This window comes from Dipodomys merriami, unplaced genomic scaffold (assembly GCF_024711535.1).
Source record: "Dipodomys merriami isolate MVZ:Mamm:240054 unplaced genomic scaffold, mDipMer1.0.p SCAF_48, whole genome shotgun sequence".
Classification (NCBI taxonomy): Eukaryota; Metazoa; Chordata; class Mammalia; order Rodentia; family Heteromyidae; genus Dipodomys; species Dipodomys merriami.
Window position 1 is genome coordinate 2,000,295 of NW_027206046.1, and position 26,974 is coordinate 2,027,268.

A 26,974-nucleotide genomic window follows, 5' to 3' on the forward strand; every position below is an offset into this window, starting at 1 on the left:
ACTTGAGTCACATCTCCAGTCCAAAGGTGTGGATCTTGCTCCACAGTGAGCTTCCAGTGTCTCCAAGAAGAAGGCTGGGTCCCCGAACTCATTCACTTCAGAGGGTCTGGCCTATTTCAGTTCACTCTTCAGATCCCGTTTATTTGTGCATGTAAGGTAACAAAAGGAACAATAACTTCTGGTATGGTTTTCTGATCTATGTCTTTTCTGAGCATCAGTGTCTGACTCAGACAGATACAGGACAGGATATGATTCGGTCTTCCAGCAGCACGCTGATGATTAGGAATATAAAATAAAGAAGGAACATGGTGAAGCCCAGGATCTTGTTCATTCTCCACTTGCATGATGCAATTGAAGAGATCACAAACAGGAGCATGAGAAACAGCAAGACGATTGCACAAAACAGGCCATTGCTGCTGACTGGAACAGGCTGTAATCCATTGATAAGAGAGAAAAGCAGCCAGGGAACAGGCAAGCTGCAAGATTAAGGAAACTATGAATATTTATAATGCTTATAATAACCTCACATACTTAATTAGTATTTTCTGCTTAAAAAACACTTACATTTTTACACACATAAACTATAAAGTAGGAAAAAAACTGGTAGGCCCATTTGCATATGAGAAAATAAAAGATTGGGGGAAATGAAATTATTAGCCCAGGGACTAATCTTTGGCAGAGCCTAGATTAAAACAAGTACTGTTAGTTTGAGCTTTGTATTTTTACTGCATGCCTAATGCCATTTTTGTCACTAACCCAAATCAATCCATATGTGACTCTTACACTTAAATTTTTAGGATTAAGGCCTGTCTTAAGAAGCAATGTAAGCCGGTGCCAGTGGCTTGCACGTGTAATCCTAGCTACTCAGGAAGCTGAGATCTGAGGATTGCAGTTCAAAGCCAGCCCTGGCAGGAAAGTCCATGAGACTCTTATCTCCAATAAACCGCTAAAAAACAGGAAGTGGCACTATGGCTCAAGCGGTAGAGCACTCACCTTGAGCTGAAGAGCGCAAGGACAGCGCCCAAACCCAGAGTTCAAGCCCCACAACCCACCAAAAAAAAAAGATACAATATATTTAAATTCTTTAGTGATTAGGGCTCTCAGTTTCCTTTTTACCACTATCTGCCACTCTAACCCATTATACACATCCACAAATTAATTCAGGGTAAAAGAACCAAATCCAGGATGTCCTAGAAGAAATGAATGTGGCCCAAGTGCTCTGCTCTGACAAGGCTGAGAGTTCAGGGAGAGGTGGTGACAGGAAGCAACAATATAGCTAAACATTGGTAGCTGGGGCCTGTAATTATAGCTACTTAGGAGGCTGAGATCTGAGTATCCTGGTTCGAAGCCAGCCTGGTCAGGCAAGTGTATGATACATTTATGTCCTGCAGATTGGAACAGGCTGTAACCCATTGTTAAATACCAAAAAGCTGGAAATGGAGCTGAGGTAGCCTTTTGCTCACCCCAAATGCTGTTCAGAGCCGCTGAACCCAAATAGAAAAGAACTGGAGTCTCAAAAATAGGGCCTCCTGAGTAACTAGGATTGTATTCATAACATGCTTTGTTAAATGGCAACTCCTTTATACACCTACTTAAATATAAAAAAAAAATAGGGCCTCAGGATGTAGCTCAGGGAAAGCATTTAATGTGCACACATCCCTGCCTTTCATTCCCCAGCACCAGAAAGCAATCAAAAAAAGTGAAATGACTCTTGCCCTCCCGTGCCTTCCACCATGTATTGAACTATATTGGGGGATGGAATGGAATGCACTTCGAGTTCATCTGTAAATTCCAGTCAGCTACATGTGAGACAGCATCCTTGTTCTCGAGTCAGTATCTTAATTCTGCTGTGCCACCCGGCTCTGATGAAGGAAGGGGATATACTTTGCTAGCCTTATAGACAGCAACAATATAGCAAGGCCTTGGTGGCTCATGCCTATAATCCTCAACTACTCAGGCAGTTGAGATCTGAAAATCATGGTTCAAAGGCAGTCCAAGCAGGAAAGTCTATGATATGCTTATCTCTAAGCTGGAAATGGAGCTGTGGCTCAAGTGATAGAGCACAAAACCTCAGAGACAGCACCCAGGCCTTGAGTTCAAACCCCAGGAACACACACACACACACACACACACACACACACACACACACACACACACACACACACACACACACACACACACACACACACACACACACACACACACACACACACACACACACACACACACACACACACACACACACACCAATATAAATGTCCCTTTTTGCATATATAGTGAGTGAAGAAGAAAATTAGTAAGCAAGGCTAGAATTGGATTTCAAGGACGGAGAGAGAAAAGGACAGAACCAATTGCCACTCACCCCACAGTGATGTCAAATATGTTACTGCCCACGGAGCTTGACACAGCCATGTCTCCCAGGCCTTTCCGAGCAACGATCACACTTGTGATGAGGTCAGGAATCGATGTGCCTGCTGCTAGGATTGTCAAACCCATAATCTCTTCAGAAATACCTATGGTTTCACCAACCTAGTAAACAGGAACAGTTAATGAAACACTATAGCAACAGGAGGTGAAAAACCTGACACCAGCCACACACTACCATGTGCAAATAGAGCACTTTCTGTGGAGCTTGGCCAGCTGAGAGAGAGGGATGGCCACAGAGATGCTCCAGGCTTCAGGAAAACAAGCAGTTCTTCTCTGTCCTGATCATTCCTACTACACCATCTTCAAAGAACTGCCCCTCCCAAGATGTGTACATAACCTGGCATTGGTGGCTCACACCTATAATGCTAGCTACTCAGGAGGCTGAGATCTGAGGATCGTGGTTCAAAGCCAGCCCAGGCAGGAAAGTCTGTTAGACTCTTATCTGTAATTAGCCTTCAGAAAACCAGAAGTAGAGCTGTGACTCAAGTGGTAGAGTGCTCGCCTTGAGCAAATAAGCTCAGAAACAGTGGCCAGTCCCTGAGTTCAAGCCCCAGAATCAGTGGGGGAAAAAAAAGTGTTTATGTCAACATTTCCACTTTGAGAAAATGACCCCTGCGTTGTGCCAGGAGCTAAGAGGCTACAGATAGAAATACAAACAATACTGCACAGACCCTACTCAGCACAATGAGAGCAAAGGGTTTACAATTTCAGCTGTGTGTGAAATGCTAATCCAGGCAGAACTGAAAAGCCATGCATGCTCAGATCCAGAGTAGTTAACAGCCAGCACATGAGGAACCTTCTGGATCATGCTACAGAGTGAATACCATGTCAGACAAAAGCCACACTTTAAAAAGCACAATCCTGACACTGCTAAAAATTATGTGTGTAGGTGTGTGTGTGCACGCACGCGCGTGCCAGTGCTGGAGCTTGGATATGCCTAAGCACTGTCCCTGTGCTTTTGTGCTCAAGGCTACTGCTCTACCACTTAAGCCACAACTCCATTTCTGGCTTTTTGGTGGTTAAGTGGAGATAAGAGTATCATGGCTGGGAATGTGGCTTCGTGGTAGAATGCTTGCCTAGCATGCATGAGGCGCTGGGTTCAATTCCTTGAAACCACAGACCCAAAAAAAAACAAATGAAATTGACTCCAGACTGGGAGCCTCAGAACTCAGCTTCCTGAGTAGCTAGGATTATAGGCATGAGCCACTGGTTCGTGAAGCCTTCCTGAACAACAGAGAAAGCACAGGTACACTTCAGCTTTGACACTGCCTTGTACTGGAACTGCAGCTGACGCCAGATTGAGTTCTTGCTGACCACTCACCTGGTGAGCCCACCACACCATGAGGTATGAGAACATGGCTATCCAAATGATGGATCCCAGGAAGGTGATAACAAAAAACTTCCTGGATTCCTGTTGGGAAGGATGGAAAGGAAGAGGAATAAGTTGCAAAGGCTACTGGCCCTGGGCCCTCTGATGGAGGATCCCTACGTATGCATGGAGCTGAGGTGCCCTGACAGTGAGCAAAGGAGACAGATGGGTAAGTATGGGGCATAAGAGAGCCTGGGCAGCAGGGCATTCTGCAGTCACCATACGGAAGCAAGCTAGAACCAGATTCATAAGGGTGCTTGGCTTTTGTAAACCGCTCCATGAACCTCTCTCCCCCTCCCCACCCCACTTCTCTGGACCCAGAGACAAAGTACTGACTTCCTTGAATGGAATGCATCACTCACACCCTAGGCCTCAGAATGGTAGAGACCTTGGTATCTTTAACCAGAGAAGAGCTGTTCTATAAAAGAATCACTGGGATTAGCCAGGCGCCGATGGCTTATGCCTGTAATCCTAGCTGCTCAGGAGGCTGAGAGCTGAGGATTACAGTTCAAAGCCAGCCCAGGCAAGAAAGTCCATGAGAGTCCTCTTTCCAATGAACCACCAGAAAACTGGAAGTGGAGCTATGGCTCAAAGTGGTAGAGTGCTAGCCTTGAGTAAAGGAGCTTGGGGACAGTGCCTAGACCTGACTTCAAGCCCCATTATGGCTTATAAAGAAGGAAAAGGAGAAGAAGAAGCAGAAGAGGAAGAAGAAGAATTAGGCTTGATTACTCCCATTACCACCCTGGGGGTTCAGAATACCCCTGTGAAGTATGGAAAGGGTATAGTGATATCATTCTCAAAATAAAAACAAGAGCTATGGTAGGAAGCCAGGAGGGACTGGCTCACGCCAGGATGTGTCCTGGCCAGGATCCTCTCCCACATCCTCAGAGAGCCCTGTGCCAAGGTGAGTGACTGTCCTTACCCTGTCCCTTTAGTTATGGGCCCAGGGTACCTAGATCCCCACAACCTCTTTCCCTGGGAAAGAAAGCGGGAGGAACACCTGTATCCACTCACCTCCCTGCGGACATCAGGTATTGTCAGCCACAGCGGGAACACAATGGGCAGGAGGAAGAGGTAAATGGCTTGCTTCTGCCTGGTGGCAGGCCATTCCAGGGACAGAGGCTCCTCATCTCTCTCCTCCTCTTCTTCCTCCTCTTCCTCCTCTTCATCGTCCTCTTCATCTTCCTCCTCCTCTTCTTCACTCTCCCCTCCATCACTTCCCCCTTCACCATCTGCACCTTTCTCCTCCCCGTTGGTCGCTTCACCTTGATTCTCGGCATCAATTCCCTGGAGTTCAGTTTCACCTTCTTCACTTTGTATGTCACCATCCCCTGCTTGGATTTCTCCTTCATGTTCATCTCCTTTTTCTTCTGCTTCAGTTTCCCCTTCATGTTCATCTCCGTCTCCTTCTCCTTCACTTTCCCCTTCATGTTCATCTTTTACTCCTGCCTCACTTTCCCCTTCATGTTCGTTTCCTTTCTCTCCTGCCTCAATTTCCCCTTCATGTTCATCTCCTTTTCCTTCTTCAGTTTCCCCTTCATGTTCATCTCCTTTCTCTCCTGCCTCAGCTTCCCCTTTGTGTTCATCTCCTCTTGCCTCAGTTTCCCCTTCATGCTCATCTCCTCCTGCTTCCATTTCCCCATGATGGGCATCTTCTGCCTCAGTTTCCCCTTCATTTTCATCTCCTTTTCCTTTTGCCTCAGCTTCCCCTTCAGGTTCATCTCCTCTTGCCTCAGTTTCCCCTTCAGGTTCATCTCCTCCTGCCTCGGTTTCCCCTTCAGGTTCATCTCCTCCTGCCTCAGTTTCCCCTTCAGGTTCATCTCCTCCTGCCTCAGTTTCCCCTTCAGGGTCATCTGCTCCTGCTTTGGTTTCCCCTTCTGGTTGAATTTCACCTCCACTTTTGTCTTCAGTTTCACCTTCACCAGGAGTTCCACCTTCTTCACCTGTCCCTTCTCTTTTGCTGTCTGCTCCAGGCACACCTTCCTGCAATCCAAAGTCAACAGATGAATGTGTGGTAACTGTTCTGCTCATTTCCCTTCCCGTTTCTCCCTTTTTTGTTGTGGGGTGTTATTTTTGGTTGCTGTTCTATGAGTGTTATCAAAACACAAACATTCCAGGGAGAAAACTAACTCATTGTTCGGCTTTAATTGGGTCCTTTTCAGGGGTGGGGAACCTCTCACCACCTGCTTCTGCCATCTTTGACAGCTCTGTGTGGTGTAAAGTCCATTTTTATATCAAAGCTCCTCTATCCCTTATGTATCTCTTCATTCTTTGAGACCACACAGAACACATATAACTATTCTTCCACAGGACAGCTCTTCTCTGGTTAATGATCCCAAGGTCCTTCTGCCATTCTAGAGACTATGTCTTGATGAACTCATTCTAAATAACTATAACCCTCGGGGACATCCATAACTAACCACAGAACATACACAAGACTCTCACTTCCCTTTCTAAGACAGTAGGCTTCCATTCATGTTGCCTATGGAACATAGTCATGAATGAATAGCACCATGTCCTTTGGTGATCACAACATCTTGCTCAACCTACTAAAACTCTTAAGTTGTTATATTACATGTGTAAAATTGTGATGATGATACCTATTTATTGCACATTTTTAATGTGCCAGGCATCATGGTGAGTGGCCTAATAATAATATTTACTATATTTCGTAACTCAGTTCATTATAGAGCTAGCATGATAGGACTAGTGTTGTACCCGCCTTATAGATGGAGAAACAAGAGTAAAAAGAAGTTGAATCATTTGCCATGGTTTTTAAATTATAAAGTTGGGGCTTCAGTATGTATAGTCCAATTCTCAGCCTCTTAACTGCCATGTCATCCTGCTTTACAAAAGCTAGAACTGAATGAGACCTCTGGATCCCCAAATCGATAGCCCTGGGGAACTTATTAGAAGTAGCAATTTCCTCCAGGCATCAGTGGCTCACACCTATAATCCTAGCTACTCAGGAGGCTGAGACCTGAGGATCATAGTTCATAGTCAGCCTGGTCAGGAAAACCCATGAGACTCTTATCTCCAGTAAACTACCAAAAAGCCAGAAATGGTGCTGTGGCTCAAAGTGGCAAAAGTGTGAGGCTTGAGCACAAAAGCTCAGGTACAGTGCCCAGGCCTTGAGTTAAAGTCCCAGGAGAGGCACACACACAAAAAGCACTTCCAATTTCCTGTCTCTACATGTACCCATTGAGTTTGGATCTCTGGGACTGGGAGCCAGTCAGCAGTACTGAGTGTGCTCACAAGTGCTCCTAATGAGTTCATCTGCCAACCAGTGTCTGGGAACCTCAGGGCTGTCTCCTCCACACTAAAAGCCATTGATTGTGAGGGTCTTCAGATTCGCTCTCAGCTAACCTATAACATGCTGGTCCCACTATCCCTTGAGTAGTGAGTGAGCTGGGCTGTGTGCTGTGGAGAAAACGTCATCTGTAAGGAATGTCATAGTAACTGACAACCCCCAAAGGATGTTCAGTGATACTCAATACATACTAAAACTACCTGGAGGCTTTTAAAACCATTGATGCCCAAGGAACCACCCCAGACATTCTGATTTAATTCATAGGCGGGGGAGGAAGGCTGGTTTTTAAGTTTTTGCAGCCCTCTGATGAACCTGTGCTTTGAATTGGGTGTGAAGAGTAAGAAAGACTCCATTCTGAAATCATTCCTGATTCCTTGACCCCTGCCTGGAGGAGATGAGAAATCATTTAAATCACAACTATCTGGGTAAGAGACTCCCCATGACCACCCGCACCCTATTCTCTGAGGACTTTCCCCCACCAATAACCCCAACAGAATGGATGGCTCTCTTCTTTCTTGTTGCAGTCAAGGCCCCTGGTTTTCCCCAGATCCAGTCTGGATCCCTGATCTCCAGCTGAATAGATTCTTTTTAGACTAGTTACCAGTCACTAATTGATCCTCTGTATTCTAGAGGACTGCAGTGGTGGTTTAGGGGTACATACAAATAAAGAAAACAAACAAGGCCAGTGATGGAGGCTGTGCCCCGTCCCACACTGTGATTCCAGATACCTCTGTTCTGACTCCATCTTAGCTTGGGCTGGCCATTATGGGCCTACTCAGGACATCTGGGATACCCTGAAGAACTCTCACGATGCTGGACTGTGGGAGAGAGAGGACTGAAAGCTGCTGGGTATCAACTAGGAAAACAAAAGAATGGAGTTGAACCTTGCAAATCGAATACTTATTCACTGTGTGCCATTCAGCCTTGGTTAGATACAGCTTTAATTGGTGCATCAGTGAGGCTTTGTGGCAAAGGAGGCATTTACACCAGGCCTGGAGCGGGTGCTGAGTATCTAAAGATGGAGGTGAAGGTGTTCTAGGGAGAGGAAATCACGTAAGCAAGGCCTGGAAGTAGAAAAGCTTGGGAGACAAGGAGTTTGGTTTGACCAGAGCACAGTAGGACAAGAGCCTGTGAAGGTAGTGCTGGGTGGAGATCAGAAGACCCTGGGATTGAGGCAGGCTCCTGGCCACTGCAGCAGCAATCAGGAGTCTAGAAGGTTCTAAGAACTTGGTTCAGTAGCCATCCCACCACACTTCAAGCTCAGGACTAGCCTCGTCTCAGCATCCCCGAATTCCTGACAACCAATGACTATGGCATGTGGCAGTTCACAAGGTGTTTTCATACCATCTGTCACACAGAGATGTCAGGTAAATATCCTGGCCCCAGGAGGTTGGTATTGGTTCAGGGGGATTCCAGAGAGAGGTTAAGGCTCTCTCCAGAGGAATAAAACTAAATCAGATTTAGTTTCATTCCTAAAGTTCTAAAAACAGGACTTCAGGCCGATAGAGGGGAAGTCATTTGGGGCCAGAAAATCCTTCCCTGGGCCTTCTAAGTCCCTCCAGCTGTGCAGAGGCTGGGAGCCTACCTGACTGTCAGGATCTTCCTCCTGATCTCCCTTGACGTCTGGAGCAGGGGCTGGAGTGACCGTGACCGCAGGGAGCTCAGCTGGCTCCTCCTCTTTAAAGGACAAACATGGGTTAGGTCAGAAGAATGGAGTGGGCTCTAAGAGCAGCTGGCAGAGACAGGAGGTGTGGGTGGCTACAGGGCTGCTGGGTGGCTAAAGGCCTGTTTGGGAAATTTCTTGTCAGTAGGAAAAGCAAGATGATAGTTTGTGACTTGTTCTTGTCCTGTTCCCTGATAGGATAGTCGGGAAGTGGCCATCTTTGCTCCCCTGTATCCACGGACATCTCCTGACCATGATGGCCAAGGAAGCTGCAAACAGTTGGTGAACTGGAGCAGGGATCAGACTCACTTCCCAGCACTCAGGGTCTGCTTCTTTGGAAAGGATCCTGAGTATGGCTTCGGGTAAGTCACTTGATCTCTTTGAACCTCAGTTTTCCTTGTTTATGGAACAAGAAGAATTGCTGCATGTCTGCCTTCCCCTGGGATTTACTGAATGATTAGGAAGGCCTGGTGTGCAGAGCCTGTAAAGAACTAGCTGCCCCACTTCCCTAGTCCTAGCTACTGGACTTGTGTGTCACCACATATCTGATGGCTTTACCTGGCCACACTATCCTTGTGCAGAAGCAACAAGAAGCGTCACTAAAAGAATCTCATTTGGGATGCAATTCAGCAAGCAAAAACAAGTGATTGCTGAACAACCTGCTGGCCTCTTCTTGCCTTCCTCATCTAAGGAGGAGGCTGAAGAAAATATAGAGGCAGCTCACAGTTGGCAACCATATCCAAAAGAGCATCCTACGTTGGGCACTGGTGGCTCAAACCTGCAATCCTAGCTGAGAACTGAGGATTGTGGTTCAAAGTCAGCCTGGGTATGAAAGGCTGTGCAGCTCTTATCTCCAATTAACGACCCAAAAGCCAGACATATGGAGCTGTGGCTCAAGTGGTAGCCTTGAGTACAAAAAGTTCAGGGACAGTACCCAGGTCCTGAGTCCAAGGCCTGGGACCAGCACACACACACACAAAAAGCATCCTTGAAGCAAGAGGCTAAAATGAAGCAGCCTACAGAACAACCTTAACTCATCGGACTGATTCAGAGCCAAAACATGTGCCCCAGTTTCTGGCCTGTGCTGGCTATGATGGGAGATGGCAGAAGAGAACTAGCGTGGCCATTCTCTCACCTTCTGGTTTGCATTCTGCCTTGGCCTGGGGCTGGGCTCTGGCCTCCTGATTCAAGCTCTCCTGCTTGTCCTTGGAGGCTCGGGCTGCGAATGAGAAAGGAAATACATCTCATCTGAGATGACTGCATCCTCCCTGCCATGCCCTTCCAGTGACAACCAGAGCAGCAGAAGTGGAGGGAAAGGCTGGCCTGTGTGTGACGTCTGGTTCTGATCGTACTAAGCATCTTCATGGTGTCTAGGTCCCTCCTCTGTCACTGACGATGAGCTTGGCAAGTCATTTTCCTTCCCAAGGCCTCTTTCCTCTCTGGTAAAATGACTTGGTTGAACTCAGGAACAACAAATAGGATTTGTTCCTTCATAAGTTCAGGTGATGGCTGTTTGAGTCTTAGATTCAGGAATCTGATCTAAACCTACCAGGATTGATTGGTGATGTCTGCTATGGGCAGGGAATGGAGAAATGATGACAGGTCGATTTTGGCCACCCTAGGACTAGATGATCTGCAATGATGTTTGCAACTCACTTTCTGTGTATGAACTAGAAGTCAGGGCAGCATCATTCTGTGCATGCTGCTCCAGGGGGTCTGGTGGCTGTCTTCCTGAGCCTTCCCGCCCAGGTGGAAAGGAGAGCAAAGCTCTTGGTCACAACCCTTTTGATCCCAGACACCTGTATCCAGCCAGGGCCTCTCTCCAGGTCCCAGTGCATATGCTTGGCTGGAGTCCCACAGAGCATCATGAACCAAATGGCTGCTCTGATTTCTAGAAAAACACAGAAGGCACCTATCTTCTACTGTGACTGTGCCAGGAAACATGAAGTATGATTTCTAGGCAAGAGAGGGAGGAGGGAGCGGTGCAGCCTGGGAAGGGGAGGGAAAAGCAAAGGTGCCAATGAACAACCAGATGGGGCCTCAGGACATCAGGCTGGCTCTGCCCTGCAGGTACCAGATCCTTTGAGAAGTCCATGCTGCCTTTCTAAGCTTTAGTGTCATCTTTCTACAAAAGCAACAGTCACTGCACATCCTGAGGGTCCATGAGACAAAGTCCAAGTGCTTAATTGCTGCAATGCCTCATCGGTACTGTTACTTAGCATGCTACTACTTCCATTACAGTCATGGATTCAGCTGAGTGAAGCAATTCATCCATAAAACCTTCCAGAGCTAGGCACTAGTGGCTCATGCCTGTAATCCTAAGTACTCAGGAGGCTGAGATCTGAGGATCATGGTTTGAAGCCAGCCTGGGCATACAAATTTGATTCTTAACTCCTATTAACCAGCTAAAAGACAAAACTGGAGGTGTGGCTCAAGTGGTAGAGCACCAGCCTTGAGCAAAACAAAACAAAACAAAAACACCTTCCAGAGTCATGAACAGTGGTCTTACTCAGGAAACAGCTCTGCAGAGGATGTGAATCACAGGGGATCTGGTCATCTGTCCATACCACAGTCTTTGAGGAAACTGAGGACTTGTGGTCTGGAAAGTTGGGAAGATTAAGGCCTCTTTCTGTATCCAGGATAGGCAGAAAATCAAACACGTATGGAAGCCGGGCACTGCTGGCTCATGCTTGTAATCCTAGCTTCTCAGGAGGCTGAGATCTGAGGATCATGGTTCAAAGCCAGCCCAGGCAGGAAAGTCCGGGAGAATTTTATCTCCAATAAACCACCAGAAAACCAGAAGTAGTGGTGTGGCTCAAGAGCACTCACCTTGAGCTGAAGAGCTCAGGGACAGGGTCCAGGCACACAGAGTTCAAACCCCACGACCAACAGAAAAAAAAAAGTGTGGAATTTCCCCCTGCAAAAATCAGTCTCTCTTGCTCTCTTATAAGTGGATGAACCACTACTGGGACACGTGTAGTCCCACAAGGTGTTCCTGATGCCAAAGTACATCTTCCTGGAGGTGTCAGGAAGCTGGCATACCACTGTCTCCTTCATCGGGGCAACCCCAGTGCCCCCTTAGCATTGATCAAGGACCCCAGGTCATCCATTGAGCAGTGTGTAGCTGCTGTGGAAAGCAAGCTTCCCTGAACACCTGCTCACTGTTGGCTGGAGGGAAGGGGGAGGAAAAAAACAAATCTTTCTTTGTCTCACATCCCTCATCATATATCCTGACTTCTTATTTCCTGTGCCACCAGGAAATAATGAGGTGAGCTTCAAGGTGCCCCCCACTCCTGCTCTCTCCCACATCTGAATGAGATCACCAAGAGATGTGGGGCCCTCTGGGTGCCAGAGGCTCATGCCTATCATCCTAGCTACTCAGGAAGCTAAGAGCTGAGGATCGAGGTTCAAAGCCAGCCTATGCAGAAAGTCTATAAGACTCTTAGCTCCAATCAAATACCCAAAAGCCGGAAGTAGAGTGGTGGCTCAAGTGGTAGAGCACTAACCTTGAGCACAGAAAGCTCAGGACCCAGGACCAGCACACACACACACACACACACACACACACACACACACACACACGCACGCACGCACGCACGCACACACACACACACACACACACACACACACACACACACACACACACGAGATATGCGGGAATCCTGGATCGGAAAAGCTCCTTCACAGACAGGGAGAAGAGATTTCAGACCACAGGAAATGTCTCTCCTACTCATCAGCATTGTGGAGAGAGTTGGAACATATTCAAAGGATGGAAACATCTGGATGGATATCTGGAAGCAGCTTAGGGAAACAAATAAATGCCCAGAGAGTCCTGGGAATAAAGGTCTGCTGGGTCCCAGCCCCCTTTGGACCAGGCTGGGATCTCTGAGCGGCCTGCATTCCAGAGCGCATCAGCAGTCATTCACCTCAGATGTGCCCTGATCTGCCACACCCACAGTGTGCCTGGCATCCTGCCCTTACCAGGAGTGATGTCATTGGCTTCCATGGCACTGCTTTCCTTACACCCCCTCTCTATGATCGGGGGCTGGATCATCTCCTTAGTGTCAATCTCCTCTGACCTCAGCCTGGCCTGAACATCATATAATCCTGTTAAGACAAGTAGGCCAGCTGACAGCTGTGGTCACAGAAATGGCCTGGGCAGGGAGCCCTGCGGTCCTGGGCAGGAGAAGGTCATTATCATCAGGGACTGGTTAGTCAGTGGTTCCTTCCTTCCCTGGGCCCAGCCCTCATCAGAGGTGCTGATTTTCTCCAGCCAACACTTTCCTCTCTAAGCATGTCTGCTGAAGCTCCCTTAAAGCATTTCTAGGGAAAAACTGAGACCCATCTTTGGTACTGCTTTTGTCATTGTACAATCAGTATCATTATTTTCAACACCTGAAACCTAGTATTGAATCTAAAGAAGAAACTTTGGGCCTAAGGGTGTGTGTGTGTGTGTGTGTGTGTGTGTGTGTGTGTGTGTGTGTGTGTGTGTGTGTGTGTGTGTGTGTGTGTGTGTGTGTGTGTGTGTGTGTGTGTGTGTGTGTGTGTGTGTGTCCTTCAACTTGAACTTGGGACCTGTGTGCTGTCCCTGACCTGCTTTTGCTCAAGACTAGTGCTTTACCACTTTGAGCCATAGCATCACTTCCAGTTTTCTGGTGGTCTATTACACATAAGACTCTCATGGACTTCCCTGTCCAGGCTGGCTCTGAACTGAGATCCTCAGATCTTAGCTCCTGAATAGCAAGGATTACAGGCATGAGACACCAGCCCCCGGCACCTGAGGAATTTCTAAGCCCCCAAAATGTGTCCCTGAACCAGAAAAACCCATCAGGGTACTCCCTGGGGCTCAGTAGCTCATTCTGTTACATCAGATTCAGTTTAGTCTCTTGCCCTACTGCCTAATTGCACAATGAGGACTTGGCACTTTCTCAAAGGCAAATGGCCTCCTACTATTTGAATTCCCTTCTGAACCAGCTCCCCAGAGGAGGAGGAGCTCAAGGAGAGTCTAAGAGGCACCCAAGGAGGGCCTGACAAGTACTTTGGGAGCTTTCTGAGAAAGGGAGACAAAGGGTAGGGAGGCAGGATTTGGGTAAGGTGGGTGGTGAGCCTCTCAACTGTCATCATCTGTCAAGTTCAACCCCAGTCCCCACTGCACTTCAGACTCGGCTCTCACCATTGCCTTTCCCCTTAGAGGTCATGGCAGTCACCCCAGGTGATTTTGAGCTTCCCAGCTGGGAGTAGGACTGACTGACTTCCTAGGAGTTCAGAGCAAAGGGCAATGCCGTTCAAAGCTTTGGGACCGTGGGGTCCTAGAAGAGGCACACTCAGAAGCTGCAACCCTCAGTGGGACACTGAGGCTGGATCCCAGCCGAGACCAGAACAAGAGATCATGGCAATCGTGGCCTAACTGCGGGTGATACCCTTCATTTCACAGAGGGCGACACTGGGGCAGGAAAGCAGTGGAATCTAGAAGTCCTTTGGCCCTCTTGTGAGTGTGGTGGATTTCTTTTTTGTTTTTGTTTTTAATTTTTTTTTGTTTTGTTTTGTTGGGCATAGGGCTTGAACTCAGGGCCTGGGTGCTGTCCCTGAACTTTTGTGCTAAAGCCTAGCACTCTATCACTTTGAGCCACAGCTCCACTTTTTGACTTTTAGGTGATGAATTGAAAAATTAAAAAAAAAAATCTCACAGACTTTCCTTCCCAGGCTGGCTTCCAACTTCGATCCTCAGATCTCAGCCTCCTGAGTAGCTAGGATTACAGGCGTGAGCCACCAGCGCGCAGCAGAGTGTCTAACTTCCATTCCCTCACTCTTCTCTGCCTCTTCCTTCCCACCCCCCACCCTGCTGCGCTCAGATAAGCAGGTACCAGGTCTTCTCTGGAGGCGGGAGGAAGGAATGGGCAGGGCAGCACAGTGGACTGGAGAAAGGCCTTGCTTACCTTCCCCCAGGGGGTCCAGGCTGTGGATCATGAGGTGGAAGATGGTGCTGCGGATGATGCTGTTGTGCAGAGAGGCTGAGCTGCTCCCTCGGATCAGCATGGACGGGAGCTGAGCAAGGGGAGAGCCATATACGCCTCAGTGGACCCCTGCCCAAGCCAGAGGAGCCACACCCACACAAGGGCCTTACTAAGCTGCTTCCTTCCCAAAGACACCCTGGGAGAAAGCACTTGAGCCTTCACTTCAGACCAGGAGGCTCTCCATCTTATTGAAGTTTGTACCTTCCAGCAAGTACACGTGTCTAGAAACACCTCCTAAGGCCCTCAGGGAGACCACTGGATGTGGGCACAGCCCTTTTGGGTTCATAGACTGATTGTGTTATCATCATCCTAAGGCGGTGAGCCCCGTCTAGAGAAAAGGAAAAAGTTCAAAGGATCTGCATGACTCTAATATCAAGCATGGGGTCAGATTAGCTCTCAGATCTGATGATTCCCAGACCAGTTTTCCTTTTCTCCCCTACGCTCAGAGATCATCACTGGCACAAACATCTAGACTGTATCCAGGTGTGATGCACAGTTATAGCAACACACTCAACGATCAACTGATTCACAACCAACACTTCAGGCCAATTCTCCCTCCCATCCCTCTCCATCTGACCTCTCCTGCCATCTAGTGGCTGTGTCCAGTACTTCACAACAGGCCTAGAAAATCCCATGCATGTTGGAGGAGTCACACCTAGCCTCTCCTTTCCAAATTCCTCATCATGCAGTAACGTCACAATCTCAGAGTCACATTTCTTCACTGCCCATCCTATTTTTTTTCTGAGTTCTGGAGCATTCTAAAGTCAATGTCTCCAGTAATGTTTGTTTTGTTTGGATTGATCGTGCAGCATTGAAGCTAGAAAGTAGGACTTGAGTGTCTCTAGTCCAAGGAGTCATTTGCAGATGCAAAACCCAACAGTACACAGCAAACTACTGGCAAAGCAAGCTGTGACCCTGGCCTCCCCGATCCATACCTCCTAGAAGGTGTATGGGGGAGGGGGGAGGTGAGAGACCTTGACAAAGCAACCCAGCTCCCAGGAGTTTCCCAGGCCTGAGCATCATCAGGTTTACCCAGAATCTGGGCCACTACGCCCAGGGTGTGCAGCTGAACCCCGAGACCCTGCCTTATTCCTGTTGGGAAGATTCCATACAGCACCCACCTTCAGCTTCTTGTTGTCCTGCTGTTGTTCAGTCACCACTCCATCACTGGGCTGCAAATAAGAAGCACAAGAAAATAGGAGTCAAGAAATGCCATGGGCAGCCAGGTGTTGGTGGCTCACACCTGTAATCCTAGCTACTCAGGAGGCTGAGATCTGAGGATCACGGTTCAAAGCCAGCTGGGGCAGGAAAGTCCATGAGACTCTTATCCCCAATTAGCCAGCAGAAAACCAGAAGTAGCACTGTGGCTCAAGTGGTAGAGCTAGCCTTGAGCTGAAGAGCTCAGGGACAGCTCCCAGGCCCAGAGTTCAAGCCCCATGACTGGAAAAAAAATGCCATGGGAGACATTCCTTACTTTCTCCCTACTTCTCTCTGGGAAAGCTTCAGAGATAACTTGATGTTTGCCCTCTTCACTCACCTGAAAACCTCATTCCTCATGCCTCAGTCTCCCCTTCATTGTCATCTTTCACCTAAGTATGATTCGCTTTTATAGGTGTCTGTGTGTGTGTGTGTGTGTGTGTGTGTGTGTGTGTGAGTATGTGTGTGAGTGCATGTGCAAGTGTGCATGTGTGCTTGAACTCAAGGTTAATGCTGTACAACTTCAGCCACATCTCCACTTCTGGCTTTTCAGTGGTTATTTGGAGATACAAGTCTTACAGATTTTCCTGCCTGGGCTGGCTTTGAACCACAGTCCTCAAATCTCAGCCTCCTAAATAGCTAGAATTATAAGTATGAGCCATCAGCCCCTGGTCCTATTCTTGTCTTTTATTGTATTTTGCAAGGATTCGGTAAATATTTTTTAAACAAATGAATCCTTGAATTTTCCTCCAAATACATTTAATCTATTCCAACTCTTCCTCCCCTCTTCCATCAATTTTCTACCACTAAAAAGACCTCTCTAGGGCTGGGAAGGTGGCTCAGTGGTAGAGTGCTTGCCTTGCATGCATGAGGCCCTGAGTTCAATTCCTCAGCACCACATAAGCAGAAAAAGTGGCGCTGTGGCTCAAGTGGTAGAGCGCTAGCCTTGAGCTGAAAAGCTGAGGGACAGCGCCCAGGCCCAGAGTTCAGAGCTCATGATGGAAAAAAATAAAAGACCTCTCTATTCCTTTCTGCTTACCCAGTCCTATCCATTTTTTCCCCAGAAACTTCTGGGTGAATTCCTGTAGAAAGTTTCCCCAAATGTCCCCCTTCACTCTCACCCCCTCACTCCACTGACTGTGATTCTTCTCAAAATCCCGGATGGCAACAGTGGGCACCTTTGCAATGCTAAACGCTGGCTATGTGATCAGATGGGGGCTGGCTGGGCTGTTGGGAGAGCTATGGGATACAGGCAGAAGCAGGCCAACCCTGCATAAGGGAAGAAGAGGCGTGAGGCCCATAGAACTTACCATCTGGACTGCTAGCCTGCCATTTTGCATTCCAGCCACTTAAACCATATGCTATTTGTCTACTTCAGCTAGACCCCACTATTTTGGTTGATTTGATGTGTGTGTGTGTGTGTGTGTGCGTGTGTGTGTGTGTTTAATCATGCAGCAAACTTACGATCTCTTTTCCCCTCACTTGTGGCATTAATGGCTTTTACACACAGAGTAGGTGCTCCAGAAGGGTGAGCTAGATGAGTAGACATTCCCAAGTGGCTTCCAAGACCATCTGGAGGCATCAGGATCACTAATGGTGACCTTGTGATCTAGACTTTCCTATTCCTTTCCTCACCCCACCTCCATTGCCCCAACCTGAGGTGGACTTAACTATACTCTCTTCTCTGTTCAACTCAGAAAATAGAGAAAATAGTGCCTGATCTAGGACCTTCTACCTACCTGTCATTCTTCCAGTTCCTATTTACTGAAAATGCTATGCTGAAAGCTTTAAGGATAAAATATGTTTAAGATATGGATTCTATGTCCAGAAAGAAATGGAGACAAATGTAACATAGACACAAGAATAAACTGTGGGCCTGGGTGCCAGTGGCTCAGGCCTGTAATCATAGCTACTCAGGAGGCTGAGATCTGAGGATCATAGCTCAAAGCCAGCCGGGGTAGGAAAGGCCATGAAACTCTTATCTCCAATAAATCTCCAGAAAACCAGAAGTGGTGCTGTAACACAGAGTGGTAGAGCAGTAGCCTTGAGCAAAAAAGCTCAGGGATGGTACAGAGGCCCTGATTTCATGCCCTACAACCAACAACAACAACAAAAGTGGCTTGTGATATGCAATGAGTAGATAAATGGGTCAGGAAGACATCCTGCCTTGGACAGAATCTGAGTTAAGTTTTGGAAGATAGGGAAGACTTGAATGTTGAGTATGTATGTTGCACATAACAACAGAAATAATGATGCATTTTAACCAATCTCCTGAATTCTCTCAAGACATACTATAAGTTTACTGGGATAAAGGAAGCTGTATACATAAACTTCCACAGTCTGAACCATCACCCCGTTTTTTTAATTCAACCCTCATCCACAAAGTTTAAGGGGCTGGGCTACCTTTGGAGTTGGCTGATAAGGTCCAAGAAGAGACTCCATGGTGAGCAATGATTTTTGTGCCTTTCAGATTGAGCCAAAATATTCTCTGAGGGTTCAATGCTCATGGCTAACTTTTTCTATGTTCTTCTAGCACAAAAGTCTTTTACCTCCCTTTACTCTTAATTTTTCTTCTCTTTTTTGCTTTTTTTTTTTTGGTGTGTGCTGATTTCAGGATTTAAACTCAGGGCCTGAGCACTGTCCTTGAGCTTTTTTGTTCAAGGCTGGTGCACTACCACTTGAGTCACAGCTCCACTTCCATCTTTTTGGTGGGTAATTGGAGATAAGACTCTCATGGACTTTCCTGACCAGGCTGGCTTCCAACCATGATTCTCAGATCTCAACCTCCCAAGTAGCTAAGATTACCGACGTGAGCCACCAGCGCCCTGTATAACCATTTTCTTATTCAGGACTACTAACACCATAAAATAGATAAGGCTGGAATTATTACTGCTACACTCAACCAAGACAGTGACAGAACCTTCTGGATTGCTTAGCTCTGTGGCTTATGTGGGAAGATGTGTTGTTTAATTTTTTTTTAATCTTTTCTCATTCTACAAAGTCCTATTTTCCTAAACATAATGAGGGAAGTAGTATTGAGTCTTCATTCCCTAGCAGCTCCATTTCAAATCATTGGCATTTCAGGCAGCTGCACATAAACATCAGATAAACACTTGAGTGGCCCAGGGACCCATTCAGCAAATCTGACAAGAAAGTGCTTTCTGAATCTGCCTTCATCACCAACACGATCCTACATTCCCCTCACAACACACCATCCTCCCCTGCTCTTTTCCATCCTCCTCACACTTAGCAAAAGCAGCTGAGCACCAGTGGCTCATACCTGTAATCTTAGCTACTCAGGAGGCTGAAATCTGATGATTCTGGTTCAAAGCAATGGAGCTGTGACTCAAGTGGTAGAGTACTGGCCTTGAGCACAAAAGCTCAGGGACAGTGGCTAGGCCCTGAGTTTAAGCCTCAGGACCAGAACAAAAATAAAAAATAAAAGTCATTTGTTGCTTCTAAATTCCAATTCACTTATGTAGCAGAACTTCCAGATTTGCTGTTTTTTTAATAGAACGCGAATAATCTAATTTTGTGTTTAATCCCAGTATTTGTACTAGGAGAAGCTGTTACTGCATTGTACAAATGTCTGTAAAACCTCAATGATAAGCATATACGTGTCCGTGGAAACAAGCTGTCATACTACTTGATCAGATATTTGGGTTTTCCTATAACTATCTGTTCCTTGTACATTTCTTCTGTCACTTGTATACTTATTCTGTCACGGGTGAGCACACACTAGTAGATGAAATCTCCCACAAGTCATCCGAAGAAACATAATCATACAAGGAGAAGCGATTATAACGTTCAGCTTCACACATGCTAAATAAGCACTGTAGCACAGAGCTACACCCCAGCCCTAGGAAGAGTGATCTAGAATTGTGAATTCTGGTGATGTTTTAGTCTAGCTTACTCAGGTGGCTAAAGCAGTAGGAAGGTAACCACTACTAAAGGAGTTGAAGGAAGAAGCCCCAGCTAGAATAGCTATCTCAGAGAACGGCAGATTTCTTGAGGTCTGAGATTGCCCATAGATCACCAACCTGTGTCTACAGCTGGCAGCTCACCATATGATCACTGATAGAAGCCCTTAGAAGAAATACCAACCCTGACAACAAACAAGAGGACCAGTTCCTATGGAGAAATCAGGTTTGTCTGCTTGGAGTCTTGTTGGTTAATTTGTGTGTGTGTGTGTGTGTGTGTGTGTGTGTGTGTGTGTGTGTGTGTGTGTGTGTGTGTGTGTGTGTGTGTGTGTGTGTGTGTGTGTGTGTGTGTGCATGTGGCGTAGGTCCTGGGATTTGAACTCAGGGCCTGGGCTCTGTCTCTGAGCACTAGGATAGCAATCTACCACTTGAGCCACAGCTCTACTTTAGTTTTTTGGTGGTTAATTGGAGAGAAGAGTCTCACAGACTTTCCTGCCCAGGCTAGCTTTGAACCATGATCCTCAGATTTCAGTCTCCTGAGTAGCTAGGATTACAGGTATGAGCCACCAGCACTGGGCTAATTAAAATAAAAAACTGCCAGGAAGAAAACAAGTCCCAGGAAAGAATAGTAGACATTCCCCCTGAATTTTACATTCTGAGCTATTCTTGGGGGGCAGAATTTTTGGGTAGGGGGATTGGTTCCAAAAGGGTTCAGACAAGGCCCATTCCCTTCCTTGAACTCGTTTTTCTGTGAGTGTTCCATGGCTCTGCCTTTCTGTGGATAGCTAGTCCTTCCTGGCTAATCTCCTAAATCCATGTATTTATGAAGAAGGACTCATGATTCTTCAAATATCAGTCAGGCTTTTCAACCAGTCTAGCCCTCATTGGCTTCCCTGTTGACTTTCTGTGATTATACATGGTCAAAGCACATCAAAGATCTGTTGTCTTGTGCTAGTATACAAATACAATGAGGGCTTCAAAACCATGTATAAAATTTCAGTTGTGTTGTTACAAACATTTACCACTTCCTTATCAAGACCTCAAAAAGCATCAAGCTGAGTACAATGGCTCAAACTTGTAATCCTAGCTACTTGGAAGGCATTTATTAGGGAGAGCTTGAGGTCAGTTTGGAAAAAAAATCCACAAGACTCAATGACTGGATGCATTAGTACATGCCTGCTATCTTAGATACAGAAGAAGTGCAATGACTAGGCCATGTGTTATGTCCCAGAAGCTTGAGGAAACACAGACAGAATCACAGTTCAGGCTGGCAGAGCAATAAAGTGAGACCCTATCTTAAAAATTAACACAAAAAGACTATACTCAAATGGTAGAGTACCTGCCTAGCAAGCACCAGGCCCTGATTTCAAATCCCAGTACTGCCAAAATGAGAGACACCTTCACACCAATATATGTCCATTTAACAATATTAGGTTATGCATTTTTGTTTTTGTTTTGGTAGGTCTTGAGGCTTGAACTCTGGGCCTACACATTGTCCCTTAGCTTTTCAGCCAAGGCTAGTGCTCTACTACTTGAGCCACAGTGCCACTTCTGGCTTTCTGGTGGTTAATTGGAGATAAGAGTCTCATAGATTTACCTGCCTGGGCTGGCTTTGAACTTCAATCCTCAGATCTCAGCCTCATGAGTAGCTAGGATTACAGGAATGAGCCACTGACACCCAGCCAGTTACATATTTTTATCTTTGAATTTTTCCAGACGATATCAAAATAGACATTCTAAAGTTTTATATATATATATACACACATGTATATGCATATATTTGTGTGTATGTGTATATGTGTGTATTTAAATTATACATATGTAATGTCTATACATGTATGTATATAGATTATATATACATATGAATTTGTGTATATATATTAAACCATATACATGCACATATGCATATATAATACATATATAAATACATTTGTGTATAATCCATGTGTGTATTCATATGTATGTGTGTACATGTGTGCATACGATATACTATAAATATATACTAAATATGGTATATATAGTATAACATTATAATCAGTAGTCATTTTATTTTTCTAGCAGTAGTCCAGAATATTCTGATTATAATCCCTTTCACTCCCCCCAAAATACAAAACTTTATTTTGATTCTGGACACTCAGGGCAGAATAAACCATAACATGAAGCCCTTCAGCTAGAAGTCCTTCAGTTAGAAAATGTACCCTCTCTGCTGAGTGTCTCCATGTGGTTTGGGCAGGAGAATGTCAACTCAAAATCAAACTGCATCTGTTTCAACACATAGATAAGAACATTGCTGCTACTAGAAGCTTTGAAGAGCCTCTGGAACAGTTTTAAAATTCTGTTTTTGAGGCTGGGTGCTGCTGGTGGCTCACGCCTGTAATCCTACCTACTCAGGAGGCTGAGATTTGAGGACTGCAGTTCAAAGCCAGCCCAGGCAGGAAAGTCTGTAAGACTCTTATCTCCAGTAAACCACCAGAAAACTGGAAGTAGTGCTGTGGCTCAAAGTGGTAGAGCACTAGCCTTGAGCAAAAGAGCTCAGGGACAGTGCCCAGGCCCTGAGTTTGAGCCCCATGACTAACCAAAAAAAGAAAAGAAAAGAAAAGAAATCTGTTTTGAAATCATTTACTGTATTTCATTTGCTAAGTAAATCACTTTAACAGTCTAGGTCTTGATGAAACGGAAAATTCAGAATTTGTAGAGTTTAAATAAAAGGAGATTTACTATGAAGAAGCAGGCAAGTCAGGGACATTTGGAACATTGTTAGACTGATCCATACCATGATGTTTTTTTTCTCAGAGGAGAGACATCCACTCTCTGGGAACTTCACTGGGAGAGGGACTCTTGTTTCCTTCTCTTATACTATGCAACACGCTGGGTGCCCTTTCTATTTTAAGCTTGTGGCTTCCCAGAGCTGAGTGGAGACTGGGAGGCAGGGTTCAGCTGGCTTTATGACCTGGGCAGAATTTTTCTCCTTTCTGGGCCATCTACAGCTGGCATCTGTCAGCCTAGCTACTCAGGAGGCTGAGATCTGAAGATCTTGGTCCAACGTTAGCCCAGGCAGGAAAGTCCATGAGATTTTTCTTTTCTCTTTGCCATTCCTGGGGCTTGAACTCAGGGCCTAGGCTCCGTGCCTGAGCCCCTCTGTGCTCAAGGCTAGCGCTCTACCACTGGAGCCACAGCACCACTTCTGGAGTTGGACGCTGTCATTTTCCCTCAAGAGGGAGGAAGGGACCTGTCTGTCATCACACAGTGAATTACAAGTCGAATCAGACTAGAGCCCAAGTGTTTTAGCCCTGGGTTCTCTGCTCAGACAGAACATCACCTGATTTCAAAATTGCTCAAGAGAGTAGACTTAATCTCGTTCCCCTCCCAGACGTGGTGCTGAGATTTGTTTTGTTTTGTTTTTTCATCCATCCTGCCCACTCATCAAAATTGCTCTGGATTAACTAGCTAAGTCCTTGTACTCTTTGCACGCAAAACTTTACACCATCAGTAGCCTCTCTGAGACCTGCAACAGGCACTCTGAGGCAGCCTGGGCCCAAATTCACCCTTTAGAAGAAGAGAACTGGGGTCTCTATTTCTAGGGGACCTTTACTTCCAAAGGAAAAAAAAATCACTTGGGGATAGATTTTCAGAAGTCATGTTCTGGATTTCATTTTAGCCTCCAGATGATTCAATCAGCCAATGAATTTAGCAGGACAGGTCCCTTAAGAGGGAAATTCTGGACCAGGAAGCCCCAGTATTCCTGGTCCTGGCATCAAATCAACACAAAGAGAGAGCTCTGTCCCCAGGGCTGGCTTTTCAGTGGGTAAGTGCTTCTTTATTCTTAAAAAAAAAAAAAAAAAACCATAAAAATTAAAAAGCTGTCCTCCTCTTCAACCCCCATCTAAGTCAACACACACACACACACACACACACACACACACACACACACACACACACACACACATCTAGAATTTGAACAAATAGGATTAAGTTAAAATGAGGGTATTGCTCTGAAACTTGAAACCCATGCACACAGAAGAGTTGGTGGTGTTTTTTTTTCTGTCTAGAATCTCCTTGGACATTCTCCAAAGCCCTCAGTGAAATATTTCCAAGCCTCTATTGGGCCAAGCTGGGTTCAGGTGTAAAGTAGACTGCTTGCTGTATGACCTTGAACAAATGTTGAGGTGGTGGTTGTTGTTGTTAGGTATTAAGATTTGAACTCAGGTACCCCACCATTTGAGCCATGTCCCTAAGCTTAACTTCTCTTTCGGCTCCAATGTCCTCTCCTAAGAATAAGGATCAGCATAAAAACCATTTTACAAGATGGTTAGAGGTTAACCCAAGGTCATACTTATAAATGCCCCAGCGGGCTATCTGCCAGTGTCTGCACTCTTGTAATGTGTCTTAATAAATTGCAAGGAAACCAGAGTGCCCATCTCACCCCATTTCTGCATTTTGGTCTTTTTTTTGTTGTTGTTAGTCCTGGGGCCTGGGCACTGTCCCTGAGCTTCTTTTTGCTCAAGGCTAGCACTCCACCACTTGAGCCACCACACCAGTTCTGGCTTTTTCTGTGTATGTGGTAGTGAGGAATCAAACCCAGGACTTCATGCATGCTAGGCGAGCACTCTACCACTAAGCCACATTCCCAGCCCCTACACTTTGGTCTTTGTTGTTGTTTGTTTGTTTTTGTTCAGGTCCTGGGGCTTGAACTGAGGGCTTGAGTTCTGTACCTGATCTTTTGTGCTCAAGATTACTGCTCTATCCCTGGAGCCACCACTCCACTTCCGTCTTTTTGTTGGTCAATTGGAAATAAGAGTCTCACAGACTTCCCCGCCTGGACTGGCTTGGCGCTTTGATTCTCAGATCTCAGCCTCCTGAGTAGCTGAGAAGACAGGAGAAGCCAAAATGCCTGACTTTCCCTTTGGTCTCTGGCTCCTCCCCTTTCTCCATTCTTTCACTCCAAAGGCTCTAGAGAACCCTGCGCCAGCCTGTCCTTACCTTGCTGAAGTCCCCCAAAGCCATGACCTTGGCCATGGGCCTCCTGCTGAGCTGCTCTTTCACCCAGAGCTCAATCTGTTTGTTCCACTTCATTGTGAACACATAGAGAGCATAGGCCAGCAGCAGCAACAGGCTCTCCCACCAGGCAATGAGGCTGTCCAAGAAGAAGATGATGAGCATGGAGAGATCCAGGATGTAGAAGGACACATCACGGAATAAGGGCCACCAGGTGAGGTTGAGGATCTCTCGGGAGAACAGGGCACAGGTACCAATGACAAAGAGGATGTTGAACACAGCCGAGCCCACAATGGTTCCGATGCCCACGTTGCTATGGGAAATGAAGACGCCGATGAGGGAGGTGAAGAGCTCAGGGGCCGAGCCTCCTGCAGCCATGAACGTAGCACCTGCCACATCCTCAGAGATCTGGAGTTTGTCTGTGATCACACCCAGGGCTGGGACAAAATATTCGTCGCATACAATAGCCAAGGCTACAAACACGTACATCATGCCAAAGATATGCAGAGTCACCCAGCCCTGTTGCCGCTCCTCCACGCTAAACAGATCTGGAGGGTACTCTGCCTTGGGGTGAAGCTCAGGCCAACTGGGCAGCAGCACCGAGGGGCTAGGCGCTTCTGGAAGCATGGCCGTTGTGAGGCTTGGGGAGGGGGCGATGGGCAGCGCTGGGGCTGGCTCCACAAACACACAGTGACTGACTTGAGTGGTTGGATTTGCTTTGACTTTGGGGACTCCTGGGGTGCTGGGTGCTGTGGAAGGGTGGTTGGTCAGTTCCCAGGTGGTGGCTGAGGGTGTTCGAATAGGGGGTACACTGGTCTCGGGTGCGGGTCTCCTCGTATTCTGGGGAGCAGAAGATGCTTTGATTTTTGCCAGGATGTTGCCTGCCATGGTGTTGAGGGTCACTGGTCCCCCAGAGAGAGCTGAGGGGTGGTCCAGGATTGCCCCCTGGGGAGTTGTCTGGAGGTTTTTCCCCATTGCCCTCCAGAAACTGACTGGGTTGTGATTACCTTCCGGCCTTTTGGAGCTGGTCAGGGTGTTCATTTCCACGCTACTCCTTGGAGAAGTTAAGGTGCTTGTTTCTGGTGTCAGGAGAGTTGGGGTGCTCGAAACTATTTGCTTGGGAGTGGCTGCAGGGGCGTCTTGCAGAATTCTCTTGGAAGAGCTGGTCTCCAGTATCTTATTGGCTCTCCAAGGTGCACTGTCTTCCTCTGTTGCCCTGGTCACGTGGCTTATTTCCGTGGCCATGGATATGGAAGGTACATAAGTATCCATTTCCCCAGAAGGGGATGGGGTGTATTTCTTTTCCTTTCCCCTGGCTTGTGTTGGGCTGCTGCTCTTCCTTTCTCCCTTGGGTGTTGGGGTGTAATATCTTCCCATTTGTCCACTTGAAGTTGGGGTGTTGTGATTTAGTATTCCAGTAGGTGTGGGTAGGGGGTTTTCCCTCGCTCTTTCTGTGCGTGTGGCTGTTGGGCTGTAATTATTCTTTGGTGCTGGTGGAGTGATCTTGTTGGTGGTTCTGGGTGTACTAGGAGGGCTGTCCATGATTCTGCTAGGTGCTGCTTCATCAGTGGTGTCTGTGGCTTGGGGTGCCAGTGTCTCCCCCTCCATTTCTGAGCTAGCTTTCAGGGGATGATCATTCACTACCATCTCATCGCTGGACAGGTCCCGGCTGGCCAATTTTATAGACTGTTGGGAAGAGACCTCTGTCCACAGTGAGGAAAGGCCCCAGGGTCTCCTCAGGTGCTGATAGGTGGAGCCGATGATCAGCATTCCTAACAGGAAGAGGAAACGACTCCATTGAAGCCGTTTGGGTCGCAGTAACCGCCTCTCCTGGGCCCCCATCCTGAGCACCTTCCCCATAATGGCCAATTGTGTCTGGTTAAAGAAGGCCACTCATTCTGTCCTTGGAGAGATGGAGGATGATCTGGGATTCAGATTGGTGAGCAGAGAAGATTTCTCCATGAAGCCCAGCCAGGAGATACTCACAAACCTAGCAGGGTGTGAAGAAGGTCATGAGAAGTTATTTAACTCAAAGAGGAGGTCTGAGATGCACTACGCTGTAATCTGGAAAGGAGTAAT

The 26,974-nt window shown here is 46.8% G+C and overlaps 1 protein-coding gene across 2 annotated transcripts; it reads right to left on the reverse strand.

Annotated features, from left to right (window-relative positions):
• Positions 1–203: 203 nt before the first annotated feature.
• On the reverse strand, positions 204–26,755 carry Slc24a1 (solute carrier family 24 member 1). 2 transcript variants are annotated; one of them, XM_069995109.1, is made up of 9 exons: positions 24,881–26,755; positions 15,905–15,955; positions 14,706–14,814; positions 9,905–9,988; positions 8,692–8,783; positions 4,811–5,779; positions 3,749–3,838; positions 2,363–2,529; positions 204–476 (listed from the first exon to the last, which is right to left on the reverse strand). In XM_069995109.1, the coding sequence occupies exons 1-9, from the start codon at positions 26,753–26,755 to the stop codon at positions 227–229; spliced, it is 3,687 nt and encodes a 1,228-aa protein (XP_069851210.1). In that variant the 3' UTR covers positions 204–226. The 2 variants fall into 2 exon arrangements, with proteins under 2 accessions (XP_069851210.1, XP_069851211.1); XM_069995110.1 differs by lacking the exon at positions 9,905–9,988.
• Positions 26,756–26,974: the final 219 nt, after the last annotated feature.

What these genes read in the sequence shown, in the direction of transcription:
- Slc24a1 (XM_069995109.1), bottom strand. Translation starts at nt 26,755, where the DNA reads ATGGGGAAGGTGCTCAGGATGGGGGCCCAGGAGAGGCGGTTACTGCGA. An exon ending in CCTGGACCCCCTGGGGGAAG is followed by an intron (nt 9,989 to 14,705) that starts GTAAGCAAGGCC and finishes TCTCATTCGCAG; the next exon opens with CCCGAGCCTCCAAGGACAAG. An exon ending in TGGTGTGGTGGGCTCACCAG is followed by an intron (nt 2,530 to 3,748) that starts GTGAGTGGTCAG and finishes CCTGTTTACTAG; the next exon opens with GTTGGTGAAACCATAGGTAT.